Source organism: Cyclopterus lumpus, chromosome 8 (assembly GCF_009769545.1).
Source record: "Cyclopterus lumpus isolate fCycLum1 chromosome 8, fCycLum1.pri, whole genome shotgun sequence".
In the NCBI taxonomy this organism is placed as follows: Eukaryota; Metazoa; Chordata; class Actinopteri; order Perciformes; family Cyclopteridae; genus Cyclopterus; species Cyclopterus lumpus.
In genome coordinates this window covers 11,329,024-11,352,104 of record NC_046973.1, presented here as the reverse complement: position 1 = coordinate 11,352,104, position 23,081 = coordinate 11,329,024, and the positions used below count along the sequence as shown (strand labels likewise).

At 41.8% G+C, this 23,081-nt stretch overlaps 1 protein-coding gene across 2 annotated transcripts; it reads right to left on the bottom strand.

Moving 5' to 3' along the window:
• Nucleotides 1–313: 313 nt before the first annotated feature.
• Nucleotides 314–22,893, bottom strand: rab11fip4a (RAB11 family interacting protein 4 (class II) a). 2 transcript variants are annotated; one of them, XM_034540061.1, is made up of 15 exons: nucleotides 22,566–22,893; nucleotides 17,487–17,574; nucleotides 14,716–14,801; nucleotides 9,745–9,908; nucleotides 9,082–9,243; nucleotides 8,677–8,811; nucleotides 7,251–7,286; nucleotides 6,986–7,094; nucleotides 6,300–6,403; nucleotides 5,973–6,113; nucleotides 5,608–5,689; nucleotides 4,875–5,012; nucleotides 4,375–4,521; nucleotides 2,841–2,984; nucleotides 314–2,735 (listed from the first exon to the last, which is right to left on the bottom strand). In XM_034540061.1, the coding sequence occupies exons 1-15, from the start codon at nucleotides 22,716–22,718 to the stop codon at nucleotides 2,619–2,621; spliced, it is 1,806 nt and encodes a 601-aa protein (XP_034395952.1). In that variant the 5' UTR covers nucleotides 22,719–22,893; the 3' UTR covers nucleotides 314–2,618. The 2 variants fall into 2 exon arrangements, with proteins under 2 accessions (XP_034395952.1, XP_034395953.1); XM_034540062.1 differs by lacking the exon at nucleotides 7,251–7,286 and having other exon boundaries at nucleotides 371–2,735; nucleotides 22,566–22,879.
• Between the last annotated feature and the right edge of the window lie 188 nt (nucleotides 22,894–23,081).

Sequence of the window (23,081 nt, the reverse complement as noted above, 5' to 3'; positions counted from 1 at the left end):
CCAACTATGGAATACAAACTTACACCAACTGATTCTCGGTTAGGGCACATGACATACTTGCATATTAATTGATGATTTATTTTGTATAGTTGTTATTATTTATAGATATTTTCTCATTTAGGTGAGTTTTTGTATTTTATTTTATTTTTTTAAAACGCATAGTTTTTTTTCTACCTCACCTGCACATGATTTTATCTGCACATGTATTTGAGATTTTGTAAAAATGTGTAAATAAAACTAGACAGGTGTACCTAATAAAGTGATCAACAGTTAAAGGACAGCAGCGCAGAGGCAACAAACAACCAGGGCCGATTCGTCATGCCAAAGCCAATGGATTTTATTTACTTTCTACAACATGGTCACCCACAATTCCATGTGCGATACACAAGAAAAATAAGTCAAAGTGAACACAGGTGTGACTGACTATGATCTTTTTTTTTTTTTTCTCCCATCATGTTCAATAATATTCCTGTTAAATACTTTGGCTATGCCACTTTTACATGTGCTATATATTATTTACTTCATATTATATTCTACAACACATATTTCTTATTTTGTGTCAAAACTCTAAGAGACTTCTTAATAAGCAAAATGACTTGCACATAATTAGTAACTAGATTCTGTACAACATTTACAATGTATGAAATCGCAAATAATGTGTTTTAAAGTTAAAATGTCAATAGAAAAAAAGAAAAATCACTCAAAATGGCAACGATGGACGATAATAATTGTCATACCTCGTATGCAAACGCACAAAAAAACAAGTGAAAGAACAAGCAAATCAAGTATGAAACAAAATCCCTAAGTGAACAATTTGTGCAATGGAGCAAAACTAAACAGTGCTCACTACAGGAGCTCATTACTGCGTTTGGCGAGCTCATCCAGGTCCCACTGTGGGTGGAAGAAGCAAGTGTGAAATGATATTCAAGTTATATATTTAGGTGACATTTAGAGTGAGACTAATTTACAGCAAAGGTAGAATAAAGTGGTTTTCCTAATTCACAAAGTCACTGAAGGCAGTGCAGAAATCAACAGATTCCCTGTTTTAAATCAGTAGGTTGCTTATGGGAAGTGCTTTCTTCTTCTATAGAACACTGCAAAGTACACAGTATTAGTACAGTATTTCTAATACCGGTTTGTAAATAACCCTACTGAATACATCAGTGATTATAGTGTCAGTAGCAACGTGTGCATTCTTGTGGACATTTCATAGCGACACATTTGTTGCATTTCGAGAGAGAGATGTCTTTTTGCACGACACCCTCCAACCATTTCTGTCCGTAAAAATGGTGAAATGTTCAGATTTGGCACATAATGTTGGCTCTTGGCACCTTAAAAAAAAATACCTTTATCGTGATTGGTCTTCAGGAACAAAAGGCTCAATGACAGTTATTGACAACTAGAGATGTATTTGTTGTATAGTATACAGCGTATATGAATCATGTGGACATTCAGTTGCGACGAGACAGCCAAATTAAAGGGTTCAAAGTTGTTTGGTTAGGTTGTCACTTAAAGGGCTCATGTCAGTGTTTATGCATGTTGTGGCCATTTACTCTATATACACAAATACTACAAATGTTTGACCATTTAACCATGTCTTTTATTTCAGATTTGTCTTTTTTTTTTAAAGAAGTAGTTCAAAAATAAACACAACTTAACTGACACTACTACCTATTGTTTTACATTTCTGTTTGTGTATAGAACAAACAAACTACACACAACCTGTTAATTGTTGATCCTTAGTGGGGTATTTCGGAACTTTCAGGCTTTATGCTACGCTAAGCTAACCGTGTCCCGACTCCAGCGTCGTATTGAACCAGCGCCGTATTGGACAAGCGGATACGAAGCTGCTGTCAATCTTCTCGTCTAACACTCGGGAAAGTAAGCGAATAAGCGCCAAATCCCCGAAAGTGTTCAATTCGTCCCCACACAGTATGAAAGTCAACTTGCATTTTAATATCCATTTCCATATTGCCTGAAATGAATGTTTAAAGATGGTAATAAAAAATTGAATTTCTAAATTCAAAACATTTTTGGAATGCTTTGGTAAAACACTGGTACGGCCCTTTAAAAGCGATAATTGTTTTATGTCCTGCACTCCTTGAATCTAGCATCAGTTTCAGTGGGTGGCAGCCCGGTTATATTCAGTAACTGTTACTGTCTCTATGACAAACAAAGTGTGTGTAACCAAATATTTTTAAAGTCTGGCACAGCAGTTCTACAGTGATTGACAGACTGCATCATAAACAAGCGTTTGGTTCTAGTGGATATTTAGACCGCCTGTTTCAGTGGAGTAGATATATATTTGTGTGCGGTCAGTCATAAGGAGTGAGAACATTTAGGACATTCAGAATATGGGCTCCGGTTTAAAGTTATAATCCCTTAGACCTTTGATAGTATTCATGGTCGGCACAAAACAAGACATGGGAGTACGCAGCATGTTCTCATGCTACCATCATTCACTGACTTCTTTATCCACATCAACATGACTTTGTTGGGCTAAAATCATAAAGGATTACAACTTTAAGGTACAAGCTAATATTTCAGCTGACGGTCCCCACAACTACAGAAACACAAGCTTGTGTGTGTGTGTGTGTGTTTGTGTGTGTGTGTGACGTTTAACTCTTGATCTCCAGGATGGAGGGGTTGTGGTCGAGAATGGCCAGAATGATTTTGTCCATGTACTGCCTCAGACGCAGGTTGATCTCCTCCTGATGCTTCAAAGCGTCGACCAGCTGAGAGAGAGAGAGAGAGAAGAAGAGAGATAGGTGCCTTAGAAGAGTGGTCGTAACAGACGTCGGCATTACATGACGTCCATGCAACAGCAGCGGCCTGCCGACCTCGTCCCTGGACGCGTTGTCGATCTCGGCTGCCAGGCACTGGGCCTTGGTGTGACAGGCAAACAGGTTCTTGGCCTCGTACAAACTCAGACTGAGAATTTGAGCGTTCAGGTCGTCGTTCTGATCCCGCAGCTTGTGGTTCTCCTGCAGGAAGCGAAACAAAAGAGAGCGGTTCCTTTCATTGTGGACGGAAGCCTCGACTGGGTGCAGGACAGTAACAAGAGTTATTAAAGGAGTCGTATCGTGCACCGTTTCAGGTTTATTTGAACATGTGCACATGCTTTAAATGGCCGTTGTTTTGTTTCTCTTAATGTCTTTCTGAATTGACCCGTGTTCACCCTCCGTGTGAAACACTCCGTTTAAGCGCCTGTCTCTTTAAGCCCCCCTCCTTAGTGAAGTACAGTAACTATATAAGGTTGCCATCTAAAATGACTCAAACTACTACAGACCTTTGGTGAGATGCGTTATTGAATACCCAAATGAATAATCCAAATGCACGACAATCAGATAGACATAAAAAAAAAGAAGAATGCAGTTCATTATGTATTGTGACATAATTCCTCACTGAGTGGATCTCTCTCTGTGGGTGTGAGGAGTACGACTTCCAAGGAATACCTTAAAAAAGAGAACAGTTTGACATCTTGGGAAATATACTTATTTACTTTCTTGTAGAGGGTTAGATGAAAGGATAGATGTACAGTAAGTATTAAGCTACAGCCAGTTAGCTTAGCATAGAGACTGTAAAAGGTCTCCCAAGGTGCACTGATTAACACGTCATATCTCCTTTGTTTGAGGAGCAGGGTGAAGATAAACCTCAGACACAGCAACCAGGTTCAGATGAAACCACCACAGGCGACGTCAAACTACAACCTCTAATGACATGTGATCATGTCGACCCAGACAATACAGGTTTACACCCATTTAAAAAATGAAACCACATCAAAGCTAACGACAGTCCTTCTACATAATGGTGACACTGGTTTTAAAACATATTTCGTATTTCTGCACTAAAAGTCATTTAGTGGCCATCATATACTGATCAATAATATCCCTGCTAGTATTTTGTTCAAGCTCAGACAGGTTCAATCTCAAGTCTATATGTTCCATGGTTGCTGTGCACTCTTTGTGATGTCAAAACCTAAACCACTTGGGAATGAATAACAATGGAAAGTCCTGTGAGAATAGAAGAACGAGGGTGAGTGAGTGTGTGTGTGTGTGTGTGTGTGTGTGTGTGTGTGTGTGTGTGTGTGTGTGTGTGTGTGTGTGTGTGTGTGTGTGTGTGTGTGTGTGTGTGTGTGTGTGTGTGTGTGTGTGTGTGTGTGTGTGTGTGTGTGTGTGTGTGTGTGTGTGTGTGTGTGTGTGTGTGTGTGTGTGTGTGTGTGTGTGTGTGTGTGTGTGTGTGTGTGTGTGTGTGTGTGTGTGTGTGTGTGTGTGTGTGTGTGGTGTGTGTGTGTGTGTGTGTGTGTGTGTGTGTGTGTGTGTGTGTGTGTGTGTGTGTGTGTGTGTGTGTGTGTGTGTGTGTGTGTGTGTAAACCTGTTTCAGTCTCTTGACTTCGTGCTCCATTTCGATCTCTCTGGTCCTGACGTTGAACTCAGAGAGCCCCCTGCCCTCTCCTGGATGCTCCAGCTCCAGCTTAAACAACTGCAAATACTCCAGCTCCCGGCGGAGGTCATCGATCAACTGCAGATAAAAGATGCATACGGTGAATGAACTCCTTAACTCCTGCAGGGTGGAACGTTTGCCTCCCCCCTCTGGCGGTGAGAGTAACGACCATACTGGAGAGGCCGAAGCAACGGAGTAGCAGCTGCTAGGAGTATGGCGGAAAATCATAAGAAGCGTTCAAGAAAAGTACGGGTAATCCAGAACCAGAACCAGGACTGGAGCGGGGTAGACTGCCAGACAACGACTGCGGTAAAATAAGAGCTTTTCTAAAAAATTACTCTGGTGTTTGGAAACACTACAGCTTGAATGTAATGGAAGTTAATTAATGTATAAGTCCCCATGTGACCTCTCTGTAATCTAGAGTGCCTCACCTCCTGCATGGCCTCCTTTTCCTTCTGAAACTCATGGCGGTTTTGCCAGAGCTTGTCCATTATCTTCCGGTAGAGGTCCATCTCATCTTTCAGCCTCAGGCCAGTGTCCTCGAGCTTGTCCGTCATCCTCTGCTTCTCCTGCGGAGGAAAAAAAAGGCGGGAAATAACTGTTGACACATGGAAGGCAAATTGACCACTTCCTCTCCTCTCACTTAAAAGGAAACATATGAGGAAATAAAATCGTGTTTTCAGTGCTTGCATGTAAACCTTTGGATATCTGGAGTGCCGACCAACCTACAGGTTGTGAAATACGACAAACTAGTCAGTTGTTTTTTGTGGGCTGTCTAGATCAGAACACATGTGATTCAGCAAACCAATCAGATTTGGCTAAAACAAAAACAAAAAATAAATAATTATGCCTTGTTGCAGTTTGAGTCTTATTGTGCAGCTTTGGCACACAGTTCTAATATCACTCTCCTCACCAAAGTAACCGCTGGGATCTGGGAACACAGCGACATTGATACAACAGGTCTGTAAACTCTTCAAAAAAAGGTGGACTAATCTCAAGGTTCAGTTTCAGACCCTTCTAAATGTCCAATTTAGCAATGTTGGCGCATTCCCAGGTCTCCCAGCTTTCTACAGTTTGGTATTACAACTCAACGCAGTAATTATAACGACGATCAAAACAAAAAAATGTAAAGACCCAAGTTGTAATAAAGTGAATCACACTCACCTGGTCCAGTTTCTCAGTCTGCGACTTGAGTCTGCACACGTTCAACTTCATCTCTCCATTCTCCTCTTCTAACAGCTGTACCCTGTGTGTAAACACAAACACACACACTTCAGAACTAGAACTAAGAACACCAACAGTACTTTATAGTTTTACGCCATGAATTTGTAACGTAGACCGTAAAATGCAAACTACTGCAGGTCCTGGATCAGTGTTTGTAACATAGGATGCTGCTTCAACATTGGGTTTACTTTCACCGCAACTGTATGGAGCTGCAGACCTGATGGTCAGTATCCTAACATAGCCAGAACTCAGGTCAGCACCAGCATCGTCCAGGTTACGGTGGGCAGTATTGTTGTGGGCTTTACCTGTTACAGAGCAGATCTATCTCCCCATTCCTGTCCCGGTCCATCTTGCTGAAAGCCTCCCGGTGCCTCTTGGTCTCCTCCTCCAGACTCTGATCCGCCCTCGCCTCTGCGTCCTTCACCTGCTCCTCCAGCTCGTGCACCCTGGGGTGCAGACACGAGCAATGCGAGAGAGAAAAAAAAACATTCCATGTAATTCAACATAAAAAATGGCTCTTTGTAAAGTTACAAAAAACAATTCTTATCTACGGGTGATTATACACAAACACATGATTGCTCCCTCGGAATGCTACACACTGGCTCTTTAATAAATAAAGGATTCAGTGATACCTGTGCACAAGTTGTGTGTTCTCGTGCTTGAGTTTAGATTTGAGGTCACCGTTGGCCAGACTGTCGCTCTCCAGCTCCGTCACCTTCTTCTCCAGATAACTGACCTGTGGAAGACAACCAGACTTTCAGCTGAGGCAAATGGCTCCATTCAGAACAGTAACATTGAAATTATGAAATCAACATTCCTATACTGCACATCTTTTTTCGTTTTACACGTATTCATCGTGTTTACGCACGGTATAATAAAGATCAGGTTAATATTATTAGTATTACGATTAGTATTTCTTATTTTAAAAAAAGGCTAAACAAATACAAACTTGTGGCGGTTACTCAAATACATTTTTTTTTTTTTTTTATAGAAAGTGATTGGGGGTATCGGTCATGAACAAAAAGTCAGCCTAAATAGCGACCTCTTTCTTAGATAGCTGACTGGTGTTGGCACTTCAAATCTGCAGTGCGCCATAATGTGTTGTCAGTTTATCACTTTCAGTGAGTTTGCCCCTGCATACTGTTTGTAGAATTGGACTCAAGGATGTAGGATTGTTTTGGACTTGTGTGAACCTGAAACAAACGGACCCTTGAGATTCTGCTCAACCTTTTGACTGTCGTTCACCAAAAATGCACAATAACTGATTGTATTTCTCTGTACGTATCTGTTTGCATTTGTAATTAATTATTTTTTTTACTTTCTCTGTGATGTCGAGGTCGCAGGAGTCGATGCTGTCCGTGAACAGATCCTCTGTGCTGCTTCCCTGGCTGGACCCAAACACACTGTGGTTGGCCTGGAACAGCTGACTGCAGGGAGGAGAGGACACGTTAGAAACCCACAGAGGACATTGTTACCCATTCCGAATGGTGATCATCACAAAAAGACTCTGCCATTAGAGAACTCCATTCATCACGCCGCTAAATACTGAACCCATCATTGGTAGGAAAAGTCGGGTCACTCACCGTCCAAATGCTGTGCTAGTAATCTTTCTGTTCGGGCTGAAACAAGAGAGAGACGGAGTCACACACACACACACACACACACACACACACACACACACACACACACACACACACACACATACACTACTTGCTGAAGCAAATCTCAAGGAATGCATTTTTTTCATCTACGTAACATTTAAAAAAAAATCAGGCACATCTTGTTTCAAAAAGATGCAGAAAAACTGGTTCACGCGTTTGTTATTTCTAGACTAGATTACTGCAACTCCTTATTATCAGGCTGCTCTAATAAGTCTCTTAAATCCCTCCAGTTGATCCAGAATGCTGCAGCTCGTGTACTCACAAAAACTAAGAAAAGAGATCACATTACTCCTGTATTAGCTGCTCTGCACTGGCTCCCTGTAAAATCAACAATCACATTTAAAATTCTTCTCCTCACCTACAAAGCCTTGATTGGTGATGCACCATCATATCTTAAGGAGCTTGTAGTACCATATTGCCCCACTAGAGAGCTGCGCTCACTAAATGCGGGGCTACTTGTGGTTCCTAGAGTTAAAAAAAGTAGGATGGGAGCCAGAGCCTTCAGTTATCAAGCTCCTCTTTTATGGAGCCAGCTTCCACTTTTAGTCCGGGAGAGACTTAAATAACTGAACTCTGATTGCCCTGGATTCCTTCATGTTAACATTTGAATGTTTAGAAAACAGCTGACGGAGCTGATGGGACAAGCAGGATAAACAATATGATCACATAATCGGTCTAAACCTGCAACATGCCAAGCTGCTACAGAAAAAGAAAACATTGTCTTTTTTTCACCACTTGTTTGTTCAACAAACCCCTATGTTATAGGGGCGACTGTGGCTCGGTAGGGAGCAGGGTCATCCTTCAATCTGAGGATCGGCGGTTCGATCCCCGGCTCCGCTAGCCCATGTCGATGTCTCCTTGGGCAAGACGCTTAACCCCAAATTGCTCCCGTAGTTGTGCCTACGGTGTACAAATGCGTGTATCAATGTTAGCTACTAGTGTGTGAATGATATCATGCAGTGTGAAAGCAGTTTGAGTGGTCGGAAGACTAGAAAAGCGCTCTACAAGTACAGGTCCAGGTCCATCAATGATGCTTTATGGTTCACGTGTCCATCCAGTATCAGAAGACTACTTTCTCTATACATAGTTTTATAATTTTCTTTGTTGATGGACACTACAGGCCCTACTTTCATGAAGCCACCTGTTACACACGAGGCGGGATCCAGGGGGGAAAACGAGAGAAGTGTGTCGGCCGGTTCGTTTGCAGAAGAAACTGTGTGGTATAATTCATCAAAACGACACGTTTGATGTGCAAATTAAGCACGGGTCGGGTTCTGTGGTTCTTTATCAACAGTCTGATGCTGTTGGGACAAAATCAAACGAGCCGATCCGCAGAGCACCATGTTACCTGTTGGCCTTGAGGTTTCGAAGTCGAGCCTCCAGGTCGTTGAGCAGGTTCACTTTCTTGCAGCACTGAGAGCAGTAGATGTCCAGCAGCTCGCTGTTATACAGCTGCTGCATCTTCTGAGGAGTCTGCACAGCACTGCACATACAAATAATACATTGATAGAGGGAATGGATGTGTGCAAGAACAATATTAAATACAGCTGGTTATAACAGCCACAGTGTCCCCGTAGCGAGATGGGCTATAATGACCGAGGAACATTTCGTTTCTGTCCATTATAGTTCTTAGAAATCAGAATCGACAAGTCAGACTGACAAGAAAGAAAGTTATTCTAAGAAACCAAAAGGTGACCCTTCCCGTTAAGAGTGTACGCGATTCAGGGTGTGTGCTTCCAGCTCAACCACCAACCTGGAGGGAAGGGAGGATCCCAGGTCTGAGAAGCCATTCGTTCGGGTGTCCTCTTCAGGGCAAGGACTGCTGGGAGTAAAATCCACATCCTCCCCCTCCCCATAGTCCTCAAACTGCTCCTCCCCGGAGATGACAGACGCAGACGCCGAGCCAATCAGGTGGCTAGGGTTAATAAATAAAAAAAATAAAAACAAACAACTAGAAGAACCTCTTCTGAAGAAGAAATACAGATTCACATAGCTCCTGATAATAAGGGCCCATTTCATAGACTGTATATAAAGATGGATATAACAGCTCCCCCCAAACGTCTTGATTGCCCCCTGGTGGTTGGCTGCAGTCAGGGGGCGGGGGTCGCCTCGGATTGATCTTTCAGACCCCATGAAATCCCCAATGGGAACATTTTAGGGGGTCTCTAAAATCATAAGACAATCATTTGTCACTTGCTATTGCAATCGTGATTCAAACTGCAAAACATTTATTCGCAAATGTAAATCGTGGATCAAGAGGGTGTGGGCGGGACCTCTATGCTCCACCCTGCGATCTTTACTGCGCCGCAAGATGGCCGGTGGCATTTTGGCTTCACTTTTCTGTCCCCACTTTCTGGACACCGTCCCGCCCACACATGCAGTCCGCGGCCCACTCCCTTGTATCCCTGGGACTGACCCGTCTCGCCGCCTCGGATCCAAAGAGTCGCAGCCATTGCTGTTTTCGGCACTGCTGTCCATGTCGCACTCCCCGTCGGCGCTGCAGCCCTCGCCGTACACGCTGCAGTCTGGGTAGGAGCGCGTGTACATGATAATGGGGGGGCCCAGCTTGGCCTCACCGTTCTGCACAAACAAGCAAAAAAAGATGAAACATTAGCAACTTCTACAAATGTGCACACGCTGCCTTGGTGAGGAGAGAGTGTGGATTCACAGCAAGAATCACCGACTGCTCTTTTGTGTTCAGGATATTGCATCATCTAGTACCCGAACAACCCATTTTGAACTTCAAGTTAACCTCTGTCATTTTTTGCAATCACAGGGCAACTGGCAGTCAAACCCAAGATATCTCAGGGTACTGCTGGTACTGGATAATGAAGACAAGTAGCTCTTCTCATTCCTCAGTTTGTACATCCTCAATCTCAATCTCTCCTCTCCAACCCAACCCTCCTCTCCTCGGGTGTCAGTCCCTCCCAACTGTGACACGAGCGGAGGAGGCGAGGAAGCGACGTGAGGAGAGAGGACAAAACGAGGCATTACATTACATTACATGTCATTTAGCTGACGCTTTTATCCAAAGCGACTTACATTAAACCATGAGTCCAAACTCAGAACAACAAGAATCAAGCAAGTACAATTTCTTCAATAACGTTAAACTACAGAGTACTATCCGTAAGTGCCATTTAAGTGCTACTAAAGTGCTAAACAACAAAGTGCTATCGGTAAGGGACATTTAAGTGCTACTAGGACCCTCTGACCTTAAACCTTGTTGAAGCAGCGGCTCTTAATCAAACATTGGTACGATTTTGTGAAAGTTTAAACCACAGATGATCGAATAAATCTAGAAATAAAAGACACTGTGATATGACAGCGTTTGACCAGGAGATGATCTCCTGGAGATGGTTTATCAGAAACGGAGTGGGACGTCGCGTGCCTCAGATCTGTGAGTCATCAATTATGAAAGTGGCTGTCTGGCTTCACCCAACTGAGGTGCCATCGCGCGTGCGTCCACACACAGTCCAGCAGACACAATCTCGGAGACCGCTAAGTAGCTTTCATTCATCAATTATACACATGTTTTTGTCTGTGATGGAGTGTGTGGAGATTAGGATCTAAAGCAAAGAGTAAATGAAGAATTAAAAAATAGTTAATCCAGGGACATGTGCTCTAATGTTGATCTTCCACTGAAAAATGTCTGTAAATGTTATATCATGTGGATTAAGTTTAGAGTACAACCACCGTAAACATACATTAATGAATAACATTACCGTGTTTTGTGTTCAATTCCTGTTTACCAATCAGCAGACTGTATTGAAAAGTCACCGTAGAACAAACAAGTAGACATTGTGCTGCTTGGCGACATGCACACTTTCTTGCCAACTTCCTCGATGCTATATCTGAATTCCTCTGTCAATCAATCAAACACCAGAACCATCAAGAACCATCAAGATGGCAGATGTCCCGTCCCAACAGGTGCAACTGAATCGCTCACACCTGAGAAGAGACACAATCAGCCACACTAAGTGGAAACGGCTGTGTGGGTCGACCAGGAACTTTAGCATTCAAATAAATTAAATCACTGACATTTTACCTACAGGACTAGAACATTATTAAACAAAGAACAGCAGTGAAGAAGATCACTCCCCTTCACATGCATTCTATTAAACTAGTGGAGCCACACACACACACCGGCAGCACATTAACCATCACTCGATTAATTTAAAAATCACCCTGTTTCTGTGTGTAAATGTACTAAATGCTCTTTTCATTCATGAAGTAAGAAGCGATGTTCATGTGTGCATTAAAAAAAAAAACATACGGTATCCGTCATGGTGGAGGTGGGACCAAAGTTCCCTGTATTCCTGAAGCTGGAAGGCTCGCAAACACACGTGTCACTGCAGCTCACTCATTCACATATGAAAACACACCACTGCTTTAGCTGGGACAAAGCCACACCTCCATCTCCTTCACCTCTCTCTCTCTCTCTCTCTCTCTCTCTCTCTCTCTCTCTCTCTCTCTCTCTCTCTCTCTCTCTCTCTCTCTCTCTCTCTCTCTCTCTCTCCATATATATGTATTGTTGCTAAGCAACTGTTCAATCTCTAGTGGCGGGGGACGACACACAAGTACACACAGCAACTTTGATAAATTGCATATTCTTTTTCTGCCAGCAAAAGAAAAATGTATGTGATCTTAGGAATGATAAAAAAAATAAAAATTAAATTGTCATTAGCAAGATTTTGAAATAGGAAACTTAATATTTTAGTAAGTGAAACCTGTTACTTCAATCATTTTGACTTACTATCTCATGATACTCACTTTTACCCAGATAAAGAATATAAAGAGTAAGGAATGATACAAAATATTAAAAATACTCAGTTGGACTACCTTACTTTGCCTGCTGCAAAAATGACCAAGGCCCAAATAATGTTTTTTAATAACCAATCCCCACTGAGTTTGAGAAACGTTTTTGACGTCTCACAGAACAAGAAGCACTTCCACTTTACTTAACGTATCAAACCTCACTTACTCAATGGGTTTTATTACAACTTCGTTGTGTTTAGCGAAGTGTAGTCTACATAGAAGGCCGTTTAAGTAACAAAAGTCTCCCGCTGTGTTTTGAACCGCATTTATTGTTCAAGGCTCCCAGTCTGTCTGTGAGCTCACCTGTTCCACTGCAGGCTGGTTGCCCTCACTCTCTACGGTGGGCTGGAAAATAAAACCAATCCTCCACCATGAACGGTGTTTGATCTCCTGCATGCAGCCAACATGAAAACATTTTTGGGTTCGTTAAATGTGTGCTTTCAGTCGGCCTGGTGAAGGCCGGTTAGTCTGTCCACTCAGTTGCTTGGAGTCAGAATGACAGAACGATTATGCGGCGCTCAACATTATGACATAATTACTTACTTACACAATAATAAGAAACGATGTCCAAATTCTGATGTTTTGACTCATCTGTTTGACTTCAATCAGTAGCTCATGAAATCAACTCACCGTGTGTAATGCGTGTGTCCCGTACAGAAACACTGTGAGGATTATCCAGACTGTTTACAGTTTGGCTTAGTCCATTCATTCAGCTTCCACTGAACATCTATCAAGGCCTGTGAAGAGCTGTTGTTTTACATTCTGCTTTATCCCAACACTTTCTTTAGATGGCATTGCCCTGGCATCCAACACCACTGTAAATAATCTCAGCGTTATCTTTGACCGGGACTTGTCCTTTAACTCCCACGTGAAGCAAATATCAAGGACTTTCTTCATCTACGTAAAATATTAAAAAAATCAGGCACATCTTGTCTCAAAAAGATGCAGAAAAGCTGGTTCACGCGTTTGTTACTTCCAGAATAGATTACTGCAACTCCTTATTATCAGGATGCTCTAATAAGTCTCTTAAGTCCCTCCAGTTGATCCAGAATGCTGCAGCTTGTGTACTCACAACAACTAAGAAAAGAGATCACATTACTCCTGTATTAGCTGCTCTGCACTGGCTCCCTGTAAAATCAAGAATCACATTTAAAATTCTTCTCCTCACCTACAAAGCCTTGATTGGTGATGCACCATCATATCTTAAAGAGCTTGTAGTACCATATTGCCCCACTAGAGAGCTGCGCTCACTAAATGCGGGGCTACTTGTGGTTCCTAGAGTCCTAAAAAGTAGGATGGGAGCAAGAGCCTTCAGTTATCAAGCTCCTCTTTTATGGAACCAGCTTCCACTTTCAGTCCGGGAGGCAGACACAGTCACCTCATTTAAGAGTAGACTTAAGACTTTCCTCTTTAATATTTCTTATAGTTAGTGCTGAATCAGGTTTGCCCTGGTCAAGCCCCTTGATATGCTGCTATAGGCCTATAGGCTGCTGGGGTACGTTTTAGTATACACTGAGCACCTATCTCCTCTTCTCTCTCTACTTATGGATGAATTTACATCTCTCCATTGCACCTTACTAACTCTGCTTTGGCTGTGTCTGATGCCTCCTGCCTTGGCCCCTGCTGATGCACCCCGCCCCCTCCTCTCTACCTCCTTCTGTTTCATGGATTGTGGAGGTCCATTAATGTATTCTGTCATATTCATGTAATGTGTTTATGTAACTCTGTAACGCTGTTCATCTGTTCACATGACATCAATTGCTTCTGTCCATCCGGGGAGAGGGATCCTCCTCTGTTGCTCTCCTGAAGGTTTCTTCCCTTTTTTCCCCCTGAAAGGGTTTTTTCTATTATTTGGGAGTTTTTCCTGATCCGATGTGAGGTCAAAGGACAGGGATGTCGTATGTGTACAGATTGTAAAGCCCTCTGAGGCAAATTCGGAATTTGTGATATTGGGCTATACAAAATAAACTGAATTGAATTGAACACGTTCTCCCTCCTAACTTGCTGAATACCGACTGGTCAGCAAAAACTATGACGCTCTAGGTTCCCCTCTAGTATCGTTTTTTTCCGCTCATTAAATGGAAACTGTAAAATAAGTCACACAGACACACAGTTTCCCACCAGACACGAACAACGGTCACCTGGGTGAAAGCCCCATGCGCTCCATACAGGCACTAAAGGGCGCCTCTGTGTGTTGGTATCAGATGCACCGAGGGAGTTAATGGGTTGGGAGTGAGGAAGGGTTGGAGGTTCCTGTCCACCCAGACAGTGAGATGTTGGGTGGAGCTAAAACTTTGAATGACAAACACTAACAGTATGAACACAAACAAACTAGAGGTAACAACCGCAGCAAAGGAGTTAAAGGAGACAGGTGGAGAATATGACAATTTAGTGAACACCCCACCACACACACCTCCAATTATGAAGGAGAATCATGCCTAGCCCCACCTGTGTGCGTGTTCGTGCTACAAACGTGTCACGAAAGTGGACTATGTTCTTCTTGAGTATATATCCATTTTCAAATGATAAAGGAGGCTCAAAGCTTTCTACGTTAAAGGGCATCAGACTGTACCTGGTAAATGTAACCATTGTCAGTCACAGACTGGCTGGAGGAAACACCGCGAGGACCCACAGCCATCTTCAGGATCTCCTCACAACCTGGCAGGAGGAGAGCAGGAAGAAGAAGAAAATAAGAAACCGCTAACTCTCTGTTGAACCTCTTTGGTGCATTGTTTACATCTCCGGTGCATTTCTCACCTTTATTTTGATACTTAATATTTTATTAAAACTAATGAGAAATAAATCCCTTGAAAATAAGAAAGACTAAAAGTAACCATGCATCTGACAAAGACGGACCAATAGAACAAACTAATTTAGCAAGTAAATAAATAAAAGAAATTCTCAAAACAACCATGCAACACTTCAACAACCAATCGTGTCAAAACCATAAATTCAGCCCAACAAACAGATATCAACAAATATATTCAGAGGGTTCTATACACAGTGTTTAAAGATAGTACTAAAATCACAACACCTGTGAGGTTAGCGAGTCACTATTATATATATAGTTACCTCATGTTACTGCCATAACTGTAAATATATGAAAATAATCATACTTTTTTCTGCAATGCCTGAAAACATTATAATGTGTTTTTCTCCATTATTGCGCAGAAAGCAGTAATACCTTGGATTTTACAATACCTGAATCGAGAATCTATAATATTTGGTTTAAATTATGTATCGTATGCAAGCCAGTTTTCTTAACTTGTTACTACTCATTATTCATATTCATTAAATGTGTTGTAACTCTGTAACACTGTTCATCTGTACACATGACATCTATTGCTTCTGAGGGATCCTCCTCTGTTGCTCTCCTGAAGGTTTCTTCCCCTTTTTTCCCTGTGAAAGGGTTGTTTTTTGGGAGTTTTTCCTTATCCGATGTGAGGTCAAAAGGTCAGATTGTAAAGCCCTCTGACGATAATTTGTAATTTGGGATTCTGGGTTCTACAAAATAAACTGAATTGAATTGAATTATAAGGGGTGATGGAATGTAGTTAAATGGTCATATTTGAGTTTTTTGCATATTTAGCTTGTATTTTGAATATGTACCGAATATGTCGAGAAGATCTAAAAGATTAGGAAGGCAGACATCTGGGTCACGGATGTGTACATCATCGGCATATAATGCTATTTATTACATTACATGTCATTTAGCTGACGCTTTTATCCAAAGCGGCTTACAATCATGTTACATTAATACACCTTAGACACAGCTACAGGGAACAATTCAGGGTTAAGTGTCTTGCTCAACGACACATCAACTAGGGCGGGGATTAAACCACCAACCCCCTGATTGAAAGACAGAGCTGCTAACCACTGACCCACAGTCGCCCTGGTTTATCAGAATTCCTTTTATATCGCAGTATTCTCTTATCACTTGTGCCATGGGTTCCATGTAGAGTGCAAAAAGGTTTGGGGAGAGGGGTCCCCCTTGACGAGTGAATCTTTCCAATTTTAGTAAGATGTCCATTCATTTAGATTCTTGCTGTCGGGGCAGAATATAGGGCTTTAATACTTTGACTTTTTAGCAAAACCAAATAGTTCTAAAACCCCAAAACTAAATATTCCCAGCTCACGCAATCAGCATCTAGGCTGACTAACTCAGCATTTGTTTTGGTTTTCCAGATATTTTCTATATTATGAAGAGAACATCTAATATTATCTTGGGTTTGCCGTCCATGGACAAAACCGGTTTTGATCAGGAATGAAGGACTCCAGTCTCCTAGACATGATGGATGCATACAGTTTGTAATCCTGATATAAAATCAAAATCAGTCAATATAACATTTTATTCCTGCCCTCTTTTGGGATGACAGAAATTATAGCTTCACTTCAAGAGAGTGGAGTTGACATTTTTTCAAGTGTCCAATTGAAGGAGTTCATAAGTACTGGTCAGCTCTTCCTTAAATATCTTTTACCATTCAGCTGGTAAACAATCATTCCTGTTAGGATCCCTGTCTGCTCTTAGTGTGTGCTCCCCTGTTTTTCCCCTCCTGTCTGTTTTGTTATTGTGGACCAAGTGCTTAATGTTTTGTTTTTGTCAGCCTACAGTTTCCAACCCCGGTTTCCGCCCACTACCACGCCCTCTCCTTTGGCTCAGCTGGGGCTCGTTCAGTGAGTACCGCCAGCTGATTTAAGGACCACGGTGTTCCCTGGCGCGTTGTCAGTTCGTTCCGGTCACTAGTCTGGTTCCCTCTCGTATGTTGGAACACCTAGTTTATGTCGATCCCGTTCGTGCCCAGGAAGAGAGTTCGGTCGAGTTGCTTTCCCGACTCCAGCAAAGGAAAGGAGTGTTCTGGATTCGCTAGACAATTCTGGTCGTTGTTTCTTTTGTTTTATTCTTTGTTGTTTCCCCTGGCGTATTAGGAAAATAAAGTCCTCACTTTGATTTTGAAAACTGCTGCGTGAGTGTGCGTGTGGGTAATCTGTAAAGTCAAGTAGTCATTCTGGTGTTCTCCAATTGAGGGTAGGTCTCTATATGTTAGGAATGATTTTATATTCTCTTTAGTTTCCTGTTTTGGTTGTGAGTATAGGGTTTTGTAATATGTCTGGAATGCAGTGTCAATCTCGTCTAAATTATTGCTTATTTGTCCTGATTCAGGGAGAAGTATTTTATATATTGAGTGTGAGATCTGTTTTTTCCTAACTTTCTTGGCAAGTAATTTTGTAGCTTTTGGACCCATTTCATAATGTTTGTTTTAGGAACTTATATTATTTCTCTGTTTGGTCTTTATAAATATCCAAGATCTGATTTTTTTATTTTTTTTATTTCTCATTTCTCACCTTTAATGGCGAACACTCCGTGGCAAAAGTCTTTGAAGTTGACCTTCCCATGAGCGTTAGGATCCAGGTACCTGGTTAACTTCTTCACCTGCAAGAGACAGAAGAACACAATCCTCTAATCTTAAGACTCTGGACAGAAGAAGACGGGGGCATTTGGCATTAGTTCAGTCCACCCTCTATACCTTCCATTAAATAGGCCTGTCACTCTAAAATGTGTTGTGATCATTTAGCCATGCGAGTGACTGTGGATGTCAATTTCTGCTTATTGGTTTGAATCTCTCATTGCTGACACATATATTCACTTTGAGAATGCCAACACTATGGATGTTTAAGTGTCCACTGTAAATTGTTTAAAACCATTCAAAGCATCCCACCCCTCTGTGTGACCCAGTATTCCCTGCAGGCTTACTGACATTGCAGTTGTTTTTACTGCAAGGACCTTTACATAAAATGCAGCAGAAAAGAGTCCTAAAACCAGAAAATGAGTCAGAATATTGTTATCGTTTTTGATTAGATGCCTGAAATAAGGTCTGTGGTTAAAATAAGCTGAAGATGTTTTAAATACGTCAGAAATACGCCTGCTTTGATGTATCTTATAAAAAGCGTTTGCTAACAGGTAGCTAAATAAGACTACAAAACGCCATCACTCAAACACTAGTCCATTAGCTTTTTTTACTGCTGCCACCAGCGCTCTCGATTCAAAAATCCTAAAAGTGATGTTCATTTGTGAAGATTACAAAATAATGTTCTGCAATAATCCAAACCACCTTTATGACCAGGCTCCAAATGATTCTATACAAGAAGCATCTTATTATAATTCATGAGGACTCCAGTTTTCTTTTATGTAGCTGAACACAAATCATCACCCCCAGAGCTGCAACTCATTATAGCACTATACAAAAAGAGTTCTGCTTCTGCACTCACATTATCCACTCACTACACTTCAATCCAAATCAAAACACATTTATCCACTCTGGATTTCTGTAGTTATAATAGATTCCCTCACCGACATGATTGGCAACATCTTGAATCAGTATTTGCTCTGGCCACTTGGTGGCAGCGGATCAAGCTGTAAATGCATCACTGACACATCATCTGCGCTGTGATGGTCTTGTTCACTTATGAGCTTTCAATTGAGACTGTTTCATAACCAGTTTAAAGTTCATCACAGTGAAAATATGACCAATATACACGTGGGCCTTGGTAACTGAAGCTGTTATATTGGCCTCCTCAAAGCAGCCAGACTCCACTGACAAAAGCACTAATTTTACTATGCAGAGAATGTAGTATGCATACGACCCTATTTCTCAAAGATTTGAACAAACAAACTTTAGCACTGCTAACGTTCACTCAGTTTGTCCTAGCTTTCACATTATTGATCGCCCTCTTGATTAGTTTACTTTACAATTACCAATTCAGCTGATTAGGTGAAAAGAACGCACATTGAGTCGACATTTGCCTCACTGCGTTGCGTACATGCACTGTCAGGTGCTATTTAGTTTGAGTTGTGTCATAAAGTAAGATGCTTTGGGCTACATGTACCCCAGTGCACTGAGCACTGCTGACAATGCCATCCAGCCTTTCCTCAAGCTCATTTCTGCCACTTTATCAACCGCTCTTCACAAGACGACGAGGCATTTCCTTTGGTTGAAACAACGCAAGTCACACATCAGAAGATTATGGATCCGACTCTGACAGTCGTGCTCAGAGCAGATGGAGGGGAATACCATTAGACACAGGCTTTGGTGTTGAAATGAGCTTTGGTGAGAGAGAGTATGGATGAATACATCAAAGTGTACTGTGGATGAACCTGTGCTAAAGAGGCATCAACATGTTCTCTCTCTCTCACACACACACACACACACCTCAGTGTCACAACATCACACAGGCTTAACACTGCTACATCAAACACCTCCTTTCATGTCGGGCAAGTAGTGTCAACCAATCCCTTAATATTATACATCTGAAACTCTATTTGTTGAGTTCATGTCTCTAATGTCTTATAATAAATAATGTACATGTTTTGTGTGTGCCAATGTGCATCTGTGGCCACAGGAATATTACTAATAATATTTTAAGAGTGTATTTTTTGATATGAGAAAACACAAATTGTGGGGCTAAAATTTGCAAAACACAACCCGAATGATGTGTTAATACATTAAAAAAATTAAAAGTTTTCGAAGTACAAATAACAGAAATAACAAACATTTGAATGCTTTGACCACTATTGCATTGGTTGGCTCCCGTAATGTGTGCATGCATGCAGGATAGGAGCAGTGTAGTGGCAAGGTAAACATGAGGAATAAAGATGGTATTTCATATTGAACGTAGCAATCTGACGCTCGCTGCAGTCAACGAATCACCATAGAAAAGGATGCTTCTGGATGTGTCATTGTTTTCCAGAAGACACAAATGTAAATACGGCGCTGGTGCAGCATTTCGTTACTTATTAACCGACCAATCCGCTCATAAGACTCATTGGGAAGCTCTCGTCGCCATGGTGACAAAGAACACAGGGATGAGAGGAGCTGCGGGAGGGGAGGGAGGAAGATGGAGCAGTAGCTCCCTCTGAGTTATTTTTAGTAGAAGTCTGTTCAGGGTGCTCAGCTCAGCCGCCATGACAGCTTAAGGAAGCTTAGGAAAATATACTCTCGCAGTTAGATATAGTTTATCTGTGATACTGCGTCCAGGACTGAACTTGACTCTTATCCCTTTGATTCACGTTTCTTCATCAGGTTTAATCTATTTCTCTTCACATTTCCAACTCTTACATGGAGCCACTGGTTTGATTGTTTTTCCAGCAGGGTATGAAAATCAACTTGAAGTCTGCTTGTGAAAGCTACAGGTACATTCGGACAGCTTTATTAAGCCTTTGTGTGTCAATGCAGTTGCAAATATAATTTATTGGTCAATAGGTAATTGAACAAGAAATAATTGCGTTATGTTGTTTATGTAAAGAAAATCCTTATTTTAACTAGATCTCTCAAGGTTGAATAGTTTGAAGATAGAAGTTTATAGCAAGCAGGAATGAATGAAAAAAGTATGGAGACAATGTTGGCATACAGAAACATCTTTAGATCCATAAATCAAAGCTCCACACGTCTCTACATTTCATTAGAAAAATACTTTCACTCCGTCAACAATCCATGCGCTGACGAAGAGACTGAGCAGAGAAACTGGAAGCGACTCTCTTTAGCCATCTGCCAAACACAGCAGCCAGCCATAACTTTTCCACAAAGGAAAATAGATACAGTAGATGAACCCGGGCCTTACTAGGTTTGGGCTGAGCCCCGAATGTTTACAATGCCTGGCTCCGCCCCTGAACCTTACTGCACCTGCTCACAATGTAAACAATCAACTTATCAACCATGGATTTCGCAATAATAATCTAAAGATTATTATTATTATGCCCGCTTGGTTCAGTACCATGGCATCTGAAATGCTCAATCGAAGGTGAGCGAAACACCATGGAAACACAGCAAGGTTTGGCGTGGGTTGTAAACCAGCGTGAGTAGGCGCTGAGGTGAACGGCAACAACCACAGAAAGCCTGAAAGCCCCCACGCAGGGTTGATGAATTGAAGGGCATCACAAGATGATGACCCAGGTAGGGAACGAAGACAACAACTAAATCCCGCTGAATCCCACAACATGCTGTTTATTCTTTGGGCCAATGAGCAGTCAGTGAGTTTTCCCTCTGAAATGATGAACCAATCAGAAAGCAGTAAAATCACTCTTTAACCGCAGTATTCATAACTTCTAAACACGCAACCTGCAACAACGGCTCACATGGAGACATTGTTTCATAGAAGAAGCTAAATTATTTTGGGAAGTACTGCCCAAACTTACGGAAGACAAGAACGGCCGTGCCAGAATTTCTTTTGAGATCACCAGTTCATTATTTTGTTATCTGCAGAAAATGAGATATTCAACTTGTTATCTCGAGAAAATCTCGCTCACATTCAGGGCCGGATCAAGCTGACCACAGACTGTAAATAAAAGAATCTTGTATATATAAACTAATATCCACAGTCTAAGGAGCTTACTGTCTGCTTCACTTGTGTGAGTCCTACCAACTTCATCTCAATATCAATATTAATCATGAGAGAGTTCATTTTCTGTAAAATCAATCAATACGCTGTTTATTGGTGATATAACTAGACAGGAATGTTTGTTTCCAGTAAACTGAGGTTATTAATCAAATAACACAGCGACCCTATAAAAAAAAGAAATCGAATGTCCGTTAAGCAGCATTTTTCTTTATTGATTTGCAGAATTGTCCACAATGGCCCCAGGGTATAAAGGTGATACGTAGCACCACATAAACGGTATTGCATGGTTGTTAACACCAAAAAGAAACTCCTAGATCATGAAGAGCCAACACCAAAAATAGATTCCCCACCGGTGCTTTTAGTCACTGTGATGTTTTCTGGAGCACATGCTGGAGTGGAGATGTGCTGGATCACAGTCTGATGGCACAGGTCACATGACACATATTAATAATAATGGATAGAGGGATATACATCACCATATGCTGGAGAAAGACTAAAAGCAAAAGTTAGCATACATTCAATACTGCAATATAACAGTGTGGTATGCGGTTATATTAGCAATACCTCTGCCTAAAATAAAAATGTCAGTGATATTTGTCCTGAGTTAAAAAATATATTGTTGCCCTTTCAGCCTGTCTCTCTACTATTAATGAGCAGGAATAGTCATGGTATGACTATTATTACATAGCTATATATTATTATTATTATTATTATTATTATTATTAATAATAATAATAAGTATATTATATTATAATACGGCTCCATGTATTATTAATAATACAAAATAATAGCTGGAGCCGTTGAGTCACACGGCCGTTATATCTGTCATGTAGCAGCACAGCAAAGCAGAAAATGCGCTAATAAGCTAGCAAGCGTCTAGCTAGAGTCCCCGTGAAGCTACGCCGCCTCGAGCACACCTGTGACGTGTGAAGCGGAGAGGCAGGTGGCCCGTTGTTGCCAGGTCAATAATTGAGCGACCACAGGCATGTTAGGGGGCTACCTGTCTTTAGTTACCCCCCCCCCTCTCACCTCGTCTCCTTGACCGAACTGAAGACCGAGGTCCACCAAGTGCTCCACCCGGATGAAGCCGTCAGCATCCTCGTCGCACACGTCGAAAACCTCCTTGAGCCTCCTCAGAAACTGCAAGAGTTGCTCTTGGTCGGGAACGTCGTGTCCTTCCATTGTGGAGCTGGCTTCGACGGCGGAAGGTGGATGGTTTTTTTTGTTCTTTCTTTCCTGTTAAAGAATCGCTTTGACGGTCGCCATCATCGTTCGCGCCGTCCTCGATCTCCGCTGCCGCCGCCGCTGCTGCTGCTGTGACACGAGCAGCGCCGCTTGTTGGAGATGCGCGAGGAGTTACGGAAAAGGACGATGATTTACGACCAGGGCACGAGGCGTTTCGTCACAAGCCAGCTGCTGATTGATAATCCAGTTTCCAGATGCGTTACCAAGCGGCTAAAAGCAACATGTCAAACTGTATGGAGGTCCATTTCTTGAAATAAATAATATAATAAATACTAGCTAAATAAATCTTGAAAATTATCC